Source organism: Oreochromis niloticus, linkage group LG12, assembly GCF_001858045.2.
Source record: "Oreochromis niloticus isolate F11D_XX linkage group LG12, O_niloticus_UMD_NMBU, whole genome shotgun sequence".
NCBI classification, from domain to species: Eukaryota; Metazoa; Chordata; class Actinopteri; order Cichliformes; family Cichlidae; genus Oreochromis; species Oreochromis niloticus.
The window spans coordinates 709,457-729,792 of NC_031977.2; the positions used below are offsets into that span (position 1 = coordinate 709,457).

The 20,336-nt window shown below is 44.7% G+C and overlaps 1 protein-coding gene across 4 annotated transcripts in view; it reads right to left on the reverse strand.

Moving 5' to 3' along the window:
- rad17 (RAD17 checkpoint clamp loader component) overlaps nt 1-20,336 on the reverse strand; it is a 26,474-nt gene continuing 6,138 nt past the window's right edge. For all 4 annotated transcript variants that reach the window (XM_005461830.4, XM_013265247.2, XM_003457042.5 and 1 more), the window contains 12 exons: nt 16,600-16,736; nt 15,106-15,158; nt 13,638-13,763; nt 12,386-12,455; nt 12,186-12,306; nt 11,926-12,102; nt 8,915-9,018; nt 8,677-8,823; nt 5,417-5,545; nt 2,456-2,576; nt 1,272-1,329; nt 1-651 (listed from right to left, as the gene is read on the reverse strand). In XM_005461830.4, the coding sequence (XP_005461887.1) occupies nt 462-651; nt 1,272-1,329; nt 2,456-2,576; nt 5,417-5,545; nt 8,677-8,823; nt 8,915-9,018; nt 11,926-12,102; nt 12,186-12,306; nt 12,386-12,455; nt 13,638-13,763; nt 15,106-15,158; nt 16,600-16,736 (1,433 nt within the window). In that variant the 3' untranslated portion in view covers nt 1-461. The remainder of the gene's footprint in view (nt 652-1,271; nt 1,330-2,455; nt 2,577-5,416; nt 5,546-8,676; nt 8,824-8,914; nt 9,019-11,925; nt 12,103-12,185; nt 12,307-12,385; nt 12,456-13,637; nt 13,764-15,105; nt 15,159-16,599; nt 16,737-20,336) is intronic.

Consider the following 20,336-nt stretch of genomic DNA (forward strand, 5'->3'; position numbering starts at 1 on the left):
TTCATTTTCTTACATTTATTCATACACTTGATCCTTTACTAAACACAGACTGTAATGGGGAACAGTCATTGGTCCTGAACAGTCAGGTTAGCCCAGGGTGAACAGTCACTCAGCAAAACCAATAAATAATAAGTTTAACTGACAGAACCAAATAATTTAGCTTCACTTGGAGAGATTTTTAGAATTATTCTAAAGATGAATGATCCTCAGGATTATCAGCCTGTGTAAAACTACAGGATGACATGCAGGCTCTGTGGGACAAACGTTTGTGCAGATGATGATACCCCAGAGGCAGAAATACTCATCAACAGACTGTGGAAGGAGCTGGGTCTGCTGGGAGTCACGCTTGGGGCCACGGTGGGTTTGTGACTTAGAAAAGTACCAACTTTAACAACTTATTCACAAAGCAGAGAACTTCCTCTAGAACACACAAACGTATCAGTGGATACAGTACAGAGGGCTCAGTCACTGATGTATTCCTCTATGATCAGGTCTTCGTCCTCTAGGAGGACTTGATTTAAGGTGGGCTGGGGTTGGCTGGCTGGCAGACCCTCCTCAGCACCACCTGCCTCTTTCACCTCCTTCTCCTCCTCCTCACTGTCCATTTCCAGCTCGCCTGATTCTTTGTCTGTCAGAGCCTCTGGTTTTAATCTGGACACACAAGAACAAACCAAAGGTCAGAGGTCAAAGATCAGGTTAAAACGTAAGGTCACTGACGCAGGACACCACTATGATGTGTTAAAGTATCCACAGTAACAGCCAACAGGAGCACAACCAGAACTTTAAAGAAACAAAAGAAGAAAACTCTTAAAACATGTACGTTTGTAACAATAGCAAATATGAATACTGTAGCTACAGTAGCTGTAGTAGTACTGACATAACAAAGTTCTGTTAGCATTATTGTTTTGTCAGAATACATTGTTACTTTGTTAAAAAAAAACAGCAAAACAGAAACACTTGTTCTTCCGTCTCATCACAGCTCATCACAGTTATGATGACCTCAGCTTGTTGTAGCTACACAAACAGAGCTGATAAAACAAGCGCACCACGTCCAACCTACAGACATGTTCCAGGAAACTAAAGGAAGAACAGCACCAGCAACAAGGACCAAACAGTCACCGAGGAATAGACAGCTGGAAAAGAAGAAAACAGTCATCCAACCCTCAGTCTAATTACTCCTGTTCTACCTGCTCCCCTACAACTGTATAGTGACAATAAAGACATTCTGTTCGGTTCTATTCTATTTGACAGTAAACAATAGTGTGTGGTACCTGCTGGAGAATCTTCTCAGTGACATCTGCCCCACATCCTGGATAAATGTTATTTGGTCTGTAGGAACAGAGCAGCACAGACATGGGCATGAGTCCACACAGCTGTGCTCAGTGTGACGGCACAAAGGCTCATTAACATTATGTCAGGTATGTGAGTGATACCTAAATTCACTGCAACAACTATGACTGAGTCAACATGTCATTCTCACAGTGACGATGCTCAGCCTGCCACAGACTGACTCCGCTGTGTCAAACAGCTCTGTAAGGGGTCTACACAGCTGTGCTGTCTGTGTCACACTGTGCACTCTGTGAGAACATCAGTAATCATTTTTACACGAGTCACAAAAACAATTAAATAAATCATATTGAGTTATGGATACAGTGATGTGATGTATTAAAGGTGCTCAGCACACCAGCCCAGCAGTGTCTGAGAGCAGTGAGCTGATGAGCTAACAGCTAACAGTGGAGTTGCTCCAGAAACAACAACACTTTAGAAACGAGAGCCGTCTTTGTAAAGGTGGAAACAACAAGCCTGCTTTGCCCTTTAAGGCAAAAACTACAACCAGCCCAGCTGAACATCACTGCTGCACCTCTCTATGACTGGAACTGAGCAGTGGCACGGATGTAAAGCAGGGCTTTAAGCAGCTGGTTAAAAAGATCGAACAACATCCCAGGAAGGATATTTGTTCACTGTCAACGTGCTCAGGTAACAATACTGTGAAGTTCCTTCAGTTATTGTTAAACTGAAGCGTTATACTGAAAGGTTCCAGTGAAAACAGGACCCAGGTTTGACTAACGCTGTGTCACTACTATTACACTACATGTGTCACTGCTATGCTCTGGAAAATATTGACAGCACTTCATGTGTTGCACATTTTCTCATGTTCCAGCCTTATTCCATCATTCTGCACAGCACGTATGATAAAGAGAAACGTGCTTGAAACTGTGAGTGAATTTAATCCATTTTAAAACTGGAACCTGACAAACTGTGGAACAACTGGAGCGCTGTCAGTATTGTTTGGATCCTCTGAGTGATGCTGCAGAGTCACACTTCTACTGAGATGCTGTGACATCAGTGACAACAGCTCATTTTGTTGGCACAAACGACCATCTGTCTGCAAACTCCACTCCTTAATAAAACAGGTTTTCCCTGAAAGTACCCCCCGTGTACCCATGGGCCTTACCTTGGTTCCTCATAGGGTTGGTGAGTTTGGCCAAGTATGGAAGCAGCTCAGTCTGCAGGCTGACCGGAGTCAGGCAAAAGCTCCGGAACAAGGACTGGGCAGCCACACAGTTCTCCCAGTGCTGCCAGGGACAACAGCAGAGTTAACACACTATCACTGGTCACTATCTGCAGTTTGGAATGATTTGCATCGAACTGCATCACCTAAAAAATACACTCTTATTGTACAGGAGCAATGATCCGAATTAGAAACATGACTATGACGTTCCAAACTTTACAGGGAATTGAAGCTGTGTGTGGCTGAGAGGTTGTTTCAGAGAGAGCCATTGCAGGACTGTAAGGGAGCGAGTGTTTGGTGGGTGAAGCCAAACTGTCCAACTGAAAACTGTACATGGACTGACAGATTTGAGGGACCACAAATTCTGCTCAACTGATGGCAGTGAGCTTTGGGAAGAGCTGGGCTCCATTACGTCTCCACCTCACTGCAGCAGCCACAGAGGGCTTTCAGCACCATCGTCCTGAAGCGAGGGTAAGGCGGCTGAATTTGTCGTTGTTCTTGAAAAAGGAAAACTGTGACATCTCTGATGAGTGCATCCAGGCGCTGGCCTTTTTGGGACCACCGTTGCCACGGCACCGTGAAGTGAAAAAGAAAGAGGGAGACGCCGTGCAGCTGTGCCTTCATGGACCCAGGCCGTGCCCACACCTCCACCCACTCGCTGCATGTCTGTCCAGGTCACTGGGCACCAGCCAGCATGCTGACATTTAAAATCCCCTGCAGCCAGCTCCACAGGTAGCAGCCCGAAGTCAGACAGGATCACAGTATCCAAAACCCACTTGCCTAGAAAACACATCCCATCTACTGCCACTCAGGGTCCCCCAGAGGAAGAGGACGACCTAGCATCTCCTACAAGAGAAGTGCCTCAGCGGTGTCCAGCCACATGACATCTGGTCAAACATGTGCCGCCCATGCCTGCATAGGCTGCACATCCCCTGGACTGCAACACCCCGCTCCGCCACAAGAGGGAGCCAAACACCTTCTACTGTGGCATTGGGTCATCTCTCACCAAGAATACAGAGACGGTAGGATCATGTTGCACTCCAGTGGGTTGGGAGGACCTCCCACTTACAATCTGTAATCACCCCTCCATTAATTTAACATAGTGGTTTTCTCCCTTTCTAGAGGAGAACTGGAAGGAACTCTGCACCAACAAATATCCTCCTTGTTATCAAAGAGAGCGATACAAGAAACAACCCGAGAGCAGACCAACGCCGCTCGTATTCAGCATCTAAGGTCATGGTGGTGAAAAGAGAGCACACCAGGGCGTGGATTACCTGATGGCTCTGGTTCTGACAATGAACTACCAAAGAGTGTCCTGGAGCTAACCCAGACCATCTCCTTCATAGCAAGCTCTCTAAATTTCTCCCACTCAGAGGACACCTGCAGATACTGGGCTTAATAGCATCTTCACTGGCAGTCGTCCCACTAGACAGACTGCAGCAAGAGCTGCCATCAAGCCTTTATGATAAGTCACAGTGAGTCTTTCGCACTGATGTGGAGAAGTTTAGGCCAACTGTTCTTTACAGAATCGTTTGAATTCAGCCACATTGGAGGGTTGTTAAGCATGAACAGCCTGTTTAGGTTCATGTTGATGGGATTTAGGCCTTTTTAAAAAAAACTGAAGGTCCTGGAGTGTCTTCGTCAGTCATTCAGAGGTGAACCTGCTGGTTTGTTTCTGACTGTTTTGGGGAATAACCCGAGTCTATCTGGTAGAGAGCAGATTTCATGTTTCATTAATTACAGTAAGTCATGCCGGTCCTGAAGCAGCAAAGCACACCGCCACCATGTTTGACTGGTGTGATGATGTTTTTATGAAATGCCATGTTAGTGCTACACCAGCTGTAACTCAAACCTTTCAAAATAAATTGAACTCTTCAGAATATTTTTCCAGACGTTTCGTTGTCACTGTGGTCTTTGGGCAAATGGGGGGCAAATACTTTTCCACACAGGGCCAGATATGGTTTGGATGGTTTATTGTTCCCATTCCTACCAACAGCTTTGAGCTGAGCTGCAGTGATGGCTGACATCATGTTACTCTGTGACAAATCCCTCTTACTGAGCCTGGTGCAGCCATCAATGGACTGCTTCTAAATCCAGGACACTAACCAATGGTTTTTAAACTGATTCCCAAGAAGTTCTACACAAACGTATGTTTGTTATGTTCCTGATGTCAAAAATGTGATCATCAGAGGACTTTAAACAAAAACAGGGTCTGCCCTGCTGTTCAGACAGACTAAAATATGTCTCCCTATGATTCAGTTAGAACGTACTCCTCCTGCTTGGATGCACTTTCATCAAAATGTTTACATTTGTTAGTTTGGAGAGACGAGCTATTTGAAAGAAGAGCTGTGGATCTATGAATTGTGGGTAAAATTACGGCTGCAAAATATGGGCTCAGCAGCAGATGAAGAGGAAGGATGAACTCTATCATTTCTCCTACTGTAAGTGCCAAATTCCAACACACACTCATTATAATCTCTGACTAAAGCTGACATGAAGCACAAACTTAAACTGGAACACTGTCTTGTATCAACTTTGAATGGTGCCTATAGCTGAAAACATGTAGAAGCATTTAGAGTCGCGTCATGAACCTCCATGAAAATACTCTGACAGATTTTACTGACACAAGCTGAATCGTTTAAATAGTACAAAAGTTAGAAATGAGAAAAGTCACAGCACAAAAAGAAGCTGATGAGTGAGTGAAGTTTGGGAGTAGATGTTGAACTAGTTACTGATAACTACAGAATACATTTCATGAAGACAGTCCAGTGTAAATTCATGCTACTCATTTGAAATGTCACAGATAATAAAGTAACACTAAATGTTTCATGGTGAATGAGTTTAGTCCTGCAGAGAACAGCTGAGCTCCACTGATGCTGTGACCATCTGATCTCAGTCACTCACCTTCTTGTTGACGAGCAGCCAGCTGGGTTTGTGCAGGGCTCTAAAGCCAACAGACGCCTGCTGAGAGTTGGAGTGAAGGAGGCCTCTCGTGGCCACTGAAGACCCATAATCCCCCAAAACGCTGCGATTCTGGAAACAGTATAGACAGCCATTCATACAGGTGACACAGATACAGCATACCAATACAAATAAAGACAGTTCACCAGTACACTACAGATTACTTACAGCTCTGCTGTAGCAACAAAAACAGAACAGTTTCCACTCTTGGACCTGAGAGCAGGTGTAATCCCCTCTTACTGAGGGTTAGGGGAGGTTGGATTTGCCATTGTGACCTCGCCTGTTGGTTGTGTGCTTTTTACCATCACCATCATCCTCTTGGTGTTTTAAAACATAATGTGAGAACCAAAGGATGGACCTGAGGACCAGTGTTTGCTCCTTGGCATGTCTATCTTTCTGAAGTAAATTACTAAACTAATTTACTTCTTCTAACTAACTTTGTGTTGTGTTTAATACAAATTAACCAGCTGAGGCCATAAAATCATCCAGACAGCATTTAGTGAGGTTACAAAGCTTCTTTACAGCCTTTATCTTTCTGCAGTCAGAGTCGCACTCTGCCGACTTTCAGGTTGTGTGGTTGTCGTCATGGCAACGTGTCCAAGCGTCCTGCAATGGAATTAATATGGAACACGAACGCTACAAAAAAGGTGAACGTTGAATCAAGGATACACCTGCTGCTCAGTCTGTGGGTTTCGTCACACTCGGGAAAAAATTAAAACTCGGGCAGTTTTAATTTTTGTAAACGAGAGGTTCTCATTACTCGTCAACTGACGCTACTGACCAGCCAATCAGTGGCATGCAGTCTGATGATGTCACATTTTACTACCTGCTCAGGTTCTAAAAAAAGACCTGGTAACAGGTACAGTGACCTAATGGAAAACCCTGAAGAATGTGGTGAACCATGCCGAGTCGATCGAGTAGTTACTCTAGGAAAAGGGCCTTTAGGTGAAGAGATATGGGTTCTTCCCGTGGTTTTCTGTAATATGAACAGTCCAGATTATTGGACCCAAGATGTTCACAGTTAAACTCCAGCAGAGACGATAGAGGGATCAAACCGCTGCCCAAACTGTGAACCTGCAGAGTGTATGGAGCCTGATGGCTTGTGGGTAGAGATGGTCCCTGAATCTGCTGGTGTGGATTCTCCTGTAGCTCCTGCCTGACAGCAGGTGGATGGTTTGGGTGGCTGGGATCAAAAAGGATCTATTGGGCCTTCCTCCCACAGCGCTGCCTGCAGAGGTCCTGGATGGCTGGTAGCTCAGACCTGGTGAAATACAGCACTGATCTGAGCACCCTCCATAGAGCTTTGTGGTCCAGAGTGTTACAGCTGCCATAACAGGTCCTGATACAGCCAGACAGAATACTTTGCTGGTGCATCGACAGAAGTTGGTGTGTACTCTGGAGACCATGCTAAATCTCAGCCGACGCAGAAACAACAACTGCTCTTTCACTGTTTTTGTGACCACATCCACGTGATGTGATATGGTCAGATCCTCACTCATGTTAATCCCCAGGAACCATCCGACTCTCTCCACCTCTGTCCCCTCAGTGTAAATGGGGGTGTGCCCTCCACCCTGCAGTTTTCTGTAGTCCACAATGAGCTCCTTGGTCTTGCTGACGTTGAGCAGCAGGTTGTTGTCCTGACACCACGATGCCAGGGCACTCACCTCTGCTCTGTAAGCACACTCATCTCCACCTGGTGTGTGGCCGCACACAGGGCTGATTGTCAGGTTAGCCATAAGTCAACAAGAAGCTTCTGGTAGGAGAAGATGTGGCACTGCCGATCCGTGATCTGTCTGTCAGGAAGTCCAGGATCCAGGTGCATAAGGAGTCATTGATGTGCAGATTCCAAAGTTTGATGCTGAGCCTGGATGAAATCATAGTACTGAAAGCAGAGCTGTAGCCAATAAACAGCATGTGTGTTCTTATGGTCCAGGTGGGAGAGGGCCGTGTGCAGAGCGACTGATCTGTTTGGCCTGTAGGCAAACTTTAAAGGACTGAGTGTAGCGGAGAGTGAAGATGTGAGCTTTGACTATACGTTCAAAGCACCTCATAATGATGGCGGCGAGCGCTACTGGGCGATAGCTCACATTAGGTTTCTTGGGGATGATGGTCCATCAAATGAGGGGACTACAGACAAAAGCAGTGATATGTCTGTGAAGACAGCTGCCAGTTCATGAGCGCATGCTTTGAAAGCACGGTGTTATCTGGCCCGGAGCTTCCTTTGTAGGTGCGTGGGAACACAATCAGGATGTTATGGCTGAGCGATGGAACATCTACCTGCTGGGAGAACACTGGCAGAACTTTCTTTAGTTTGGCTTTGTTGAAGTCGCCCGTCACAGTGAAAGCCCCTTTAGGGTGTAGTGCTTCCTGCCGGTCGATGACATCATGCAGCTCGTCACGTGGCAGCGTTGTGTCGGCGTGGGAGGGAATATAAACAGCAGTACAGAACACAGCTGTAAACTCTCTGGTCAAGTGTCCAAGATCAAACTGTACATCCAAACACCATCGCTTGGTCATTGTGCACACGTGCATACTCCTCTCCACGTCCCCCACACCTTCCTGTCCTCGCAGTGAGTGGAGAGGCCCGCAGGAACAAAAGCCAAGGCAGGGACTGAGGAAATAAGCCATGTCTCTGTAAAAATAAAGACATCCAACTTGTTTTCCAAAGTTTGGACTTTAGCTAGAAGAATGCTGGGAAGTGCTGTCTGTTCATCAGCCATCAGGCTCTTCCCCTGTTCTCCAGGCGTCATTTCCAATCACGTAGCCAAGACAAGCCTCCATTCCAGTCTGCTGGTGTGGTCCCAGATTGTGAACGCTGTGGGCTGTCTAAGAGTCTGTCTGTCGTAGGTGATCAGTGCATCACGTTTCCAAATGACTAAAAAAAAAATAGTGTTAAAAACATACGAAAAATGCAAAAATGAGGAGGACGCCAACTAACGGCCACCATCCTCACCAGCACCATGTTATTCATTCATTTAGTTCACTTTTGAACTCAGCACACAGCACAGAGATGAGCACATCTTCGGGTTCTCTCTCACTATCTGATCTCTGTACTGCCCACTGGCCAGGACTCCAAGGATCAGGGACTGGGACTGGTTAGAGTCAGTCCTGAGCTCCTGCATCGGGCTGCTGGTTCCTCACATTGACATGTTACAATAATATGAAATACCAACCACAGAAATAAGAATCATGTTAGGACTGACCATCCAATCAGCAGTGAGAAGGTCAGCATCAGACAGATACTCGCTGGCTCTTTCCACATCCTCCACCTCACAGAAGAAGTCCAGGTAGTTCTGATGAAGGTACAGGCTGAAGAACTCTCCAGACATGTGAGAACGCTCAACAACCAGCTGACAAGAAAAGAAAAGACCAAAGGAAACTTCAGCAGACTGTTTATGCTCCTGTAAGTAAAGATAAATCAATACAACAGCTGATCAGCACCTCAGGGTCAACTAGTAAGGCTGCTCTGTGATGATGCAGCAGGTGGGATGGTAGACCACGCCCACAACCACCCTCAGCTCCGTCAGCACGTTCATGTTTCTCTCCTGTCAATAACAATCAAAGGCACAGTGCACCAGCAAAAGTATTCACATGCTCATTCCTGCAGAAGACTGTATAAAGAGATGAAACAGCAGGTGGACTGACAGAAAGCATGCTCTCCTAATTACACACAGAAAACCACGGTTCTTGTTCTTCATTAATAACATGTTTCAAACTGACTGAGCAGATTTAGATTCTTGCGATTTATTAAGCAAAGTCCGAGCGGTCTGTGACTGAAGTCACAAGCAGCCAGTGGTAAAGTCAGGCTGTCAGACAATGCTCTGTGATTACGCATATCCTAAAATCCTCTCGTGATATTCCTCCTCCTGTGTTTCACAGCTAGAATCAGGTCCTGGTTTCACGGTACTGTGCCTCTTCTCCTCGAAACATAATGTTCTGCATAATCTATTTTTTCTTACATTAAACATTAATGTGTGCCTCCCTCTCGTTCTGTACATCTCCCTCTTGATTGTACATATTTCTCCTGTTTGCTATTTATTCCTGCTGTCTATCATTTATATTTTATTCCAGAACAGTTGGTGGAGCACCTACAATCTCATTGTAAATGTACAATGACAATAAAGAACTATTCTGTTCTGTTCTGTTCTGTTCTGTGGTAGGACCTGGTACTACTCATCACTGATGCGAGAACAACCTCAGGTTTGTCTTCAGCACTGATGAGCCAAGCTCTCCTTTAAACTTAATCAATGACTTCATGAAGTTCTTCTAATAAAATGTTAAAAAAGATTCAAAGCACGGTCCGGACCGTACACCACCAGGACCCAAACAAAGGGAAGGGTTGGGGGCTTATGTACTCCAGGACTGGTGTCCTTACAGCAGACTTAGAGGCCATGTCCATTCAGCGCAAGCCTATTTATCTACCTTTGAGACAGTCAGGGACTAATGGTAGCCATAGTTACCATAGTAACCATAGTTTACATCCCCTCCAATGCTAACGTTAGCTCAGCACTCAACCACCTCCAACTTATCATCAGCAGACAGCTGAGGGAGCACCCAGCAAGTGTCCATATTGTTGCTGGGGTCTTTAATAATGTTGGAAATCTGCACGCCCCTAAACTCCACCAACATGTTAACTGTCCTACCAAGAGGGGACAGGACACTGGACCATGTGTACAGTAATCTCAGGCCTCTCTCTGCTCCTCATCCCTGCCTACACCACCCTCAGGAGCCCCTCCACCCTCCGGCTCATTAAAACATGTCCAGATGATGCTCTCCTCAGGACTGTTTCATCTTCACACTCAGTCTGTGCTGTGTAGACAATGTGACAGTGACCAACACTATCCAGATTTTTCCAAACCAAAAACCTGGATGATGAGAGAAGTCCAGGCTCAGAACTGTAACTCAGCCTTCGGTCTGAGGGACAGCTCTCTGTACAGCACAGCCAGAGCCAACCTGAGGAGGGGGCATCAAACAGGCCGAGGAGGCCTGCAGGGGGAGGACAGAGGGCTCCTTCACAGACAACAACCCCCACCAGGTCTTCACAGGCATCCAGGCCTTCTCCAACTTCCAAGGCCAATGCCCCCCAACCCCCGACCGCAGCCTCACACTAGCAGAGGAGCTCACCTGCTTCTTTACCTGGTTTGAGAACACCCCTCCCACACAGCCCCAGCCCTCCCAGTTGGTCCAGATATTACTGAACTGGGCCAACTTCAGATCCCTCTGCCACCTGCTCTTGGATCTAAGATAAGTCAGAGTTGGCCCTCACCGTCACTCAGCACTGGATCCCTGCAGGGCTGCGTTCTCAGCTCCCTACTGTTCACTAAAGTTAGTCACAGAGTTCCACACCAATTATATTAAAAATAGAACAACAAACTATGGCAGAACATAAGCAGGTGGACAAAATCATTGTCAGCATGCTTGTTTTATTTTAGTGCAGATGCCATCCAACAGCATCCCACAGAACAGCAGAGGAGCTGACAGCGTGAGCTCAGAGCCGGCAAGTTGAATGTGTTCTTCAACACTGCAGTGAACGCTCAGCTCCCGCCCCACACCGAGTTACCTGTAGTCAGCCTGCAATCCACAGCCACACCACTCCCTCTCCACACTGCACCTCCTGTCAAAACCCTGACACCCCTCCCACACCTGTCACTTTCACTCACGACCATGTTTAGAGACAAATGAGAAGACTCAGGCAAGTCCACGGGACCAGATCAGGTGAGTCTCCGAGTCCTCAAGGCCTGTGCCCCTGTGCGGGTCTGTAGGCAACCCCACAGGTTGAGGGTCATGACTGCCAACACACTCAAACTGATCCACAAGGCCAGTAACACTGTGGGCATGGAGCTGGACCTTCTTAAGGTGGTGTCAGAGATAAGGACAGAGCTGGACAGTACCTCCCACCCTTTACTATCTCTGCATGTGCTACAGAGGAAATATGGTACAGTATGATACACCTCAATGTATACATTTAATGTGTGTAACATACTGGGATTTTGATAATTACTACTCTTTGTATCTATTATTTTGTTATATTCTATAACTTTGTAATATATCATATTATTTAATAGTTTATTTAGTGACTGTCTTGGAGGAGCTGTGACCTCATCATCTCCTCAGGGTTTGATTAAATGATTTTAATGTTTTGTAAATGTTGTTGTGACTGAGGACTGGCTCACACCGACTGATCTAGTATCTACCTAAAATTATACAGCGGGGCCTCTAAATGACCCTTAACTGAAAATGTGACTCCCAGCCGCTGTTACACCCTGCTCCACCCTGCTCAGTGGGAGAGTCAGTGGGTTAAAGACATAAAAAAGAAAATAGTGGGTGTTTATTAGCTGAGTTTGTTCACTTGGATAAATGTGTTAGTTTTGACAAAGATCAGACATTTTACTCTTGCCACTGCAAAGATGACAAAAACAGCGAAGAGGAAGTTGGAAGTGGGTGTGACTAACGTTTGCAGTGCAGGATCTTTCCCAGTGCTCTGAACAGGAAGAGAGAAGCATCCTTCCCTCCAATGGCAAGCTCCTCTTCCTGTTTGGACTTCTTCTTCCTTTGACTTGTTGTGGAACCAGCTCTGCACAGTGACCTGTCCTTCTTTGTCCTCCATAAACCCGTTTCCACTGACGTGCCTGAGAAGTTTCAGTGAGAATAAACTGAATCATTAAGATCAAAAGTCATTTCCAGTAAATTTAACATGTATTTGTATACTTACAGCTATCAGTGGACAAACAGGAGAACTGGAGGCTGTTGATGGCACTGCGAATATCTCCTGAGCTTCCTGAACACAGCGTTTCCAACAGCGTCTGGTCTGGGACGCACACGCTTCTACAACTCTGCTTAGAACAGCACACAGATACAATGCAGACAACAAACAGAGACATATACAAATGAATGTGAACAGAGTCGTCTCACCTTTGCTGCCTCCTGGGTTGAAATGCAAGTGAGAACCTTCATCATTGCAGTTGGAGCCACTGGATTAAAGCTGGAACACACACACACACACCGATGTTCAGGAGAAGTCAGTGTGAAATGGAATCATAACACAAACATGTACAACGCTGTTACACAAACAGATGAACACAAACAGCTCTCTGAGATGCACACTGTGTAATTTGTGGAGAACATTATGTTACACAGTCACGATCGACTCTTTCAGGCCTGAATTCAAACATTAAAGCTGCAGGCAGCGATGAAAGCTCTCCTACGCCACGGTGCACGTGTGGACACAGGTCAGCAGAGTCATGTGGTCACATGGTTGTTTTCACAATAGCACGCTAACTGAGTGCTGCGTGGTTTACATACTAAACATCTATGCACACTGATGTGTATCACCTGTGGAACCCCAGCTAAAATCATACGTAATTTTACGTATGCTGCATGATTATACATACATACAACTGTATGCATATTTAATGTTGCCACTAGGTGGCGCCTTAATGTGAGCTCATATTGGTACATAGATGCCTCCAGAGTCAGACTCCCAGTAAGCATATAAAGGTCTGCGCCTTCCTGGCTGCTTCGCCCACACTGGGAAGTCTGGTCTGCGGTTCGGGGGCTCGTAGGTGTCCACAGGCCCACTGGGTGGGGCCTCCAGGTGAGAGAGCAGCTGCTGCTTTGTGCAGTTTGTCCCAGATCCAGACCAGTCTGTCTTGTCCCTTTACTGTGTGTCTGTTGTAACTGAGTGGACGACTGGTGTTGGGACACAGTCTGCAGATGGGCCAAAGTCTTGGGTCATCAGTGGGTGGGGGGGTTAAGTGTGAGTGACCGAGTAACTGAGCAAATGGCCTTTGTGTGTGTAGCTGGGTCTGGGCCTGGGTCTGGGCCTGGGGTTTGCCCCCCCCCATGTGTTCACTGCTGCCCCTCCCTGGGATGCCTATAGGTGGCCTCCCGCCCCACCTTTTCCTGCTGCAATGGGCGCGCAGATGTCACTGAGACGTGTGGTCTGATTTCATTGCACTGTGCATCCACATGTTAATCTTCCCAAGTTTCATTTCAGGGTCTGAATGCATAATTAGCTGCTCATTTAATAAATCGAGCTCTGACTACACAATGTTCACAACTACAAACTCAGTGAAACCAAGATCTGAAGATCCCTAGGACTAAAGTGTATGTAACAGCTGGTTATCAAATCATTTTCACAGTTTGCAGTGGCAGTTTCCAGAACCTGATGCTGCTAATGCCCAGCTCCTCCTGGATGTCTTTGGGAAAAAGAAAGCGTGAACTGCTGTCTCCACTCAGGCTGTCTGACACTATGAACACCAGGGGGCACTGACTGGTCCTCACAAAACCCCTGAAAGACACACAAGGACAGAGTCTGAGAGCAGGAATCACACAGCACTGCTTTGGTGACAGAAAACAAACTTTACAGTGCAGTCGGTGTACAGAGCACTGCCATGCAGCAAGGCTTCAATCAGGCCAACCTCTTCCTAAATGTAAACTGGTACTGGTGTAACTAAGTATTTACCCTGTAATCCTACCTTCAACACTGTATGTTCAAAGAAATCATTAAAAGGACGGAAGCAGATTCTTGTTTGCTGTGTGAAAACAAATGAACTGTGAAAAACGGCAGGTATAATAAAAAGAAAGCACACTTTCTGTCAGCACTACGAGGGATGTGACTTTTGACTTTTCCAGAGTATTTAATACCATCAGGCCAGCCCTCGTGGGTGAGAAGCTGACAGTGATGCAGGTGGATGCCTCTCTCGTGTCCTGGGTTGTTGATCACCTGACAGACAGACCACAATATGTGCGTCTGACAGCGTGGTCAGTACCACAGACACACCACGAGGGACCGTCCTCTGTCTGTACAAGCCCTCCATCTAGAGCACAAGTACACACTGCAATACACGCACACCCTAGTGTCACATCCTCTACTGAGAAAGTAAGTCAAAATGATATGAGGGGCACCTCAATGTCAATGTTGTCTATATTCAAAGGAAGAGATTTTAGGCAGAGGAAATACCAAAGGTGATGTGCAGAGCTGCAGTGACTACAGGGAGATAAAGACTGGACCCTGAACACGCTGAGACAGAGCTCTGCAGATGTGATCTTTGATGTGAGAGTGTTGATGCAGAAGTAGAGAAGGTCAGAAGGTCAGTGTGTCTTTGTGTTGTTTACATGATGCTCTGGATTCATGTTGGTAGCACAGATACTCACTGGTAGGTTCAGCACTGGCTCTCATCCTGGTTCACCTGAGTTTAAAAAGCCTCAGCAGTGGCTTTGTAACCTTTTCTAAACTGATGAACATCAACGACTTTGTTTTTCAGCAGGTTCTTCTCATTGTGGCACGATGATGATGATGATGATGTTCTACTTCAGTGACCTTATGATTCATCAGGTCTGTCAATAATCACACCCCGATGTTGAAGCTGAACTTAGCTGTCATATTAATGCGGTTAATCACAGTTAATCCATGATTTAACCAGTGGGGGCGATTCCTTCCTCTACAGTGTGTGTAATGTGTTTGGATAGTTTTTACCCCTAATAAATAAAATCATCATTTAAAAAGTGCAGGTTGTATTTATTTGTTGATGTCTCTGTCCAACATGAAAATGTGTTTGATGATGTAAAACATGTAAAGCTAACAAATGTGTTGTCATGGCACTGCATAGAGCCCCGTAATCAGGTCTTACCTCAGGATCTCATGCAGGGCTCCGGGCTGCCTGTAGAACTGGTTTGGCAGATCCTGAAGAGGCACACGTGAGTATAAATGTACACATGTTAAACACAACTGCTTTACACCACTATATAGTTTATATGCCACAGTTAATAACAATAATAATAATAATAATAATAATAATAATAATAATAATAATAATAATGGATTGCATATATAGCGCTTTACAGTTCCACTATTCATTCACTCTCACATTCACACACTGGTGGAGGCAGCTACAGTTGTAGCCACAGCTGCCCTGGAGCAGACTGACAGAGGCGAGGCTGCCATATCGCACCATCGGTCCCTCTGGTCAACACCAGTAGGTGGTAGGTAAAGTGTCTTGCCCAAGGACACAACAACCAAGACAGACAGAGCTGGGGATCGAACCAGCAACCTTCCAGTTACAAGATGAGCTTCCCAGCCCCCTGAACCACAGTTGCCCGAGTTAGGCAATATTGTCTTAAAGTAAAAGAAAGCCACAACATTAAAAATGAAAACAACATGACACAGATCACCAGGGATAATATGCAGCACTGTGTTGTCTATGGGACCTTTCATTTAGTGGCTGAGCCCATGTGGGCTCCACGAGTCCGTCTGCAGACATCGACTGTGGTGTCTCCATCTCTGCTGAAGTGCAGCATTGAGCTCAAACAGCGATCTGCTGTTTGACTCGTCCACGTGTCAGACATGTCTTACACTGCACATGTCCTCAAACACTTTGGCCCAACACTCATTAAAGAAACAATGCAACTCGAATGAAGCGTTTCTGGCTGAGCGTTGTGTGCCAGAGTCGAGTGTTTGTGTAACGTTTGTGTTGTAACGGCTGCTCGTGTCTCTGTGAGTCTTTGTTATGTGGTGCACCGCGGGGAGTCTGATGTTGACTGAGAGTGTCTGATGGCTCTTTTTGTTTCTCATTAGTAACTTCTCTCCTTACTCTTTCACACGACTCATGGTTAGGTGGTAGAAGAGCTTTGTGGTGTTGGTGTCTGTACTGGGACCAGTTAGCTGCACTGTACAGTTTTCTGTTTTCATAACTGAACCGTGTCCATGTTATAGACTTCTATTTTAGGAACGAGCTCCTCAATTTGTTAGTGACCACTGCAAACTGTCAGTGAAAACCTACAGTAGTGAACTGTAAACTGTGCTGTGTGACAGCACAAAAGCAATTCCAGAGCATAACATGATACGATGTATCGTCTTATTGCGCAGCCCTGTTTTCACACCAGAGTAGTTTTGTTAAATATGTTACATGTACTGAGCAGTCCACTGAAAGAACAGATGCCTTCGACATCACCATGAATAACGAGGGATTTCTAACGCTGCCTTCCAGCCCTAAGCTATGAGGACAGGAAGCAACAATCAAACTGAAATACAGACCATAATATCTTCCCACAGCTGTACAGTCGTATTGAAATGAACAGCAGTGAAACACTGAGCTAAACACTGGAGCAGTCGTTATGTGTCATACCTCCACTAGGATGAGCTTGCTGTGTGTGACTCCTCCATCACCTGCCATCTTCAGGCAGTTGTATTTGTTGGCTCTGAGAAGGAAATCCTGGAACTGTGACGACTGAGAGCTGGAGGAGAAGCCGTTCATTCGCCACTCTAGTAAAAGTTTAGAGTATTAGAGACGAGAAGGAGAAGCCTGTATGCTACAGTGTAGGCACCGTGGTCTTCTGTTAGTACTGGGATGGTTACAAGAACAACACTGTCACTAGGCCCCCACACTGAGGAGTAATCACCTCCACATATGAGAACACAGACTCTGCATGCAAGACTTTTGGTATGATGTGCTATCTGGTTAACATTTATAGACTTCCTGATGAGCAGCCGTTTGCTCAGTGCAGATAAAAACACACATGCAGAGCAAGATAGTCTAACTTTGCTCTCCATCTGGTACATCTCACATTTGCCAAAATGTACACAAGTAAGGAAATAAGGAGATGTGTCTTTGGTCAGTTACTTTGTTGTTGTAATGCTTGTATAAATCTGATACAGCTGGAAAGCCTGTTTATGTCGCTTTAAATGGTGCCGATGGTGTTATAAGGAACACACGTTTGTGGGTTAAGCAGGATAGCAGAGTATGTGGATTGCACACATGGAAAAGTTTCCAAATCTCTGCCAATTCCAAACAGCTTATCCTGCTATTGACTTTTGTTTAGTGCAGTTTATTGGATTGGACGATGGAAGTCTGAAGAAACGAGGCATATCAACAACTGACAATTTATTAAACACACAGGCAGCATGTGGAAGACCCATACACAGCTACAGCAGCCTGGGACCGGCCTCTGTGCTGGTCACACACTGCTCCACTCCATGCTCACAGGTGCTGTTACTCAGGCACCAATCAGGCACCAATCCTGGGGCACCTGGGGCAGAATAAGCCGTTTGGCTGACAGAGAAGATTTGGCAAGTCTAAGTTGGAACCCATAGATGTATTTTCCTAACAAACGAGGCCCCATGTAAGCCCCAATAAACAGGCTTTCCAACAGTAATAACACACCGAACACATTTATTTCTTCATTGTGCCAGTTTAGACAGAAACTGGTTATTATCCAGAGATGATCTGACTTATTTTATACTTGTTAAATGAATTTGCATTAGTCAGGGTTCATACACCTTTTTCAGGGTCAAATTCAAGCACTTTTTAAGCACTTTCAAGGTCCCTTTTCAAGCTTTTCCAGCACATAAAGTGTTTGTGCTAATAACATCATGTACAGTCAGACAGGCATGGAGAACAGCACTGACTGGGAGGCTTTGAATAGATCACATAGTTCAATTCAACATATAAGACTTTAAGAATACACAAGCATCTACTTAAAATTATTTATTTAATCTATCATCTATGATATTATTATGTACAATTTAATGTATTTTGTTCATCTCCCTTAAATTAACAGGCAGCCTTAAAGTATGAAATATTCATATACAAAGACATATAAATGTGTGTACTGTCTGAGTGGCTGATAGTGCCCCACAGGCCTCAGTGTGAGCTTGAAGACATTTATAATGTTTAAGTAGTTTAATGTGTCGGTGCTGACCATAAACACATTTTGAATGTAAGCCGGGGAACTTTGGTAGCACAGAAACAAGTGGCTATTCTTTGTGACCATATGGATCACTCATATCACCATTATTTCACCCAAAGGCACCAAGTTAATACTCAAAAAAGCTGCAGCAATACACACAAATATAAACAGTACTTGGTGACAACTTTGCTTTTAGCCTTTAACCCTCTGGGGTCCAGGGTGTAATTGGCCGTTTTTGACTACTTTTGATTTGGCCTCTATATTTCACCTTTAAAAACTGTTTATCTTGCCAATCTGTTATTTTCTCATTTTGACATAATGTGTCAGCACAATTTATCTAAATTCAGACAAAATTTAATATACGAGTAGAAAAAAAGTGATATATTTGACAGTAAAAACCACAAACATGCCTAACGAATCATTTTCATAACTTGAAATGCAAATAGAAATTGTACATTTAAAAAAAAAAAAATATGCACAAGTTTTGCAAACAACAAAGTTATCTGGTACTATTTACCTAAAAATGCAGCCAAGGCTCAGACGTTTTTCATATAACCATTTCAAACTATTTACAGAACAATCAGGTGTTCTGCATCAAATAAGAAGGCACACAAATTATTTATGCAACTCCAAAATATAGTTTGTGTCCACTATAAGACAGAGGAGAACAGCACAGGGATAAACCTGCAGGTCTGACAGCAGGTGTGTCACTCAGCGTTTACACTGCAACCTGCCTTTGGTGGCTTTAAGGCAGCAACTGTGACGTTCACTAGTAGAACTGACACACAAAACAAAACAACGACTGCACTACACACTAAGTACACAAGGCAACACACTAACTTGAGACTCCAAACACTGTAAACGTCACAAATCTACCACGTATCAAAACTCTCTCTCTCTTTTTCGCTCACTCGCTCTCTCTCTCTCTTCCCAAACAACCAAATGCCACATGTTGCCATATCATTTTTTGATTGGTGGACATGGTACATTTTTCCGCCAATAGGGAAGGAGTATTTTTTCTTTTTCTTTTTTTCACTCCCAAGCGGAGAGTGTTTGCTAGCGCTGTCTGTAGAAAACACCGTTTTTACTGTTTCAGAAACAAACATCATGTGTAGTTTTTAATCATAACTCTGGTTTTACGTGGCCTATCAACACAATTTAAAAACTGCTATATAGTTGGAAGTCCGCACTTTCGACCCAAGTTGAAACTGAGACATCTGACCCGTCAACCCCAGAGGGTTAATCAGAAAGCCTTAAGTTAGCTAGTTATGTAACGGGCTAATGTTTAAAGCTTTCACTTGAGTAAATTAACTCATATTACTGCTACTGCTAAGCAGAGATGGGCAGTAATGCGTTACTTGTAACGCGTTACTGTAATCTGATCACTTTTTCCAAGTAACGAGTAATGTAAGGGATTACTATTGCAAAAACGGTAATTAGATTACCGTTACTTTCACTTAGGAACGCTGCGTTACTGCGTTACTAAAACCGTGATTTTTTTGTGAGAATGTCTCATGACAGTGACGTAAGCGAGTGCGACGTTCGTGACAACAGCTGTCTGCAGATCAACAATGGATAATATATGAGTGGAGAGAGTATGAGCGTGCAGCGTTTAAAGCGTGGAAGTACTGACCTTACTTTGAGTTTGAGTCCATAAAAAGTGACAAAAACATTAGTGTCCGCTGTGCGTGGGAAGAAAACTTCTTTTTAAACCCCTAAACTTCCAGGCAAGCAGCGAGTGCGCTACGACGTAATGTGAAACTCACAGAGAAACTCGCGGATTCTTCCACTGACCGCTGCGGCACACCTGCACCAGGGTAAACCTCCGCCTACCCCAGTCCTGCTTTACAGGTGAAAATAGAGCAACAGGACCGCTAGTCTTTGACTTTATTTATTTTCTGCTGTGTTTTACTTGCATCTATTTGAAAGAGTGAGTGTAAACACAAAAACATATTTTATTTTATGTGCTGGAATGTGCAGAAAATAGGTTTAAATGTTAAACAAATTTCTTCCAGTCAGAGAATGTTGCATATAATTTAATTTTTGCTTGATGCATAAAGTTAAAAGATTAAAACTAATAAAACAAGTTTTAAAAAGACACATTTCCATTTGATTACATTTTGTATGATGGATTATGCAGAAAAAGTAGAATTGGGCTGAAAGATCTATCGCTTTA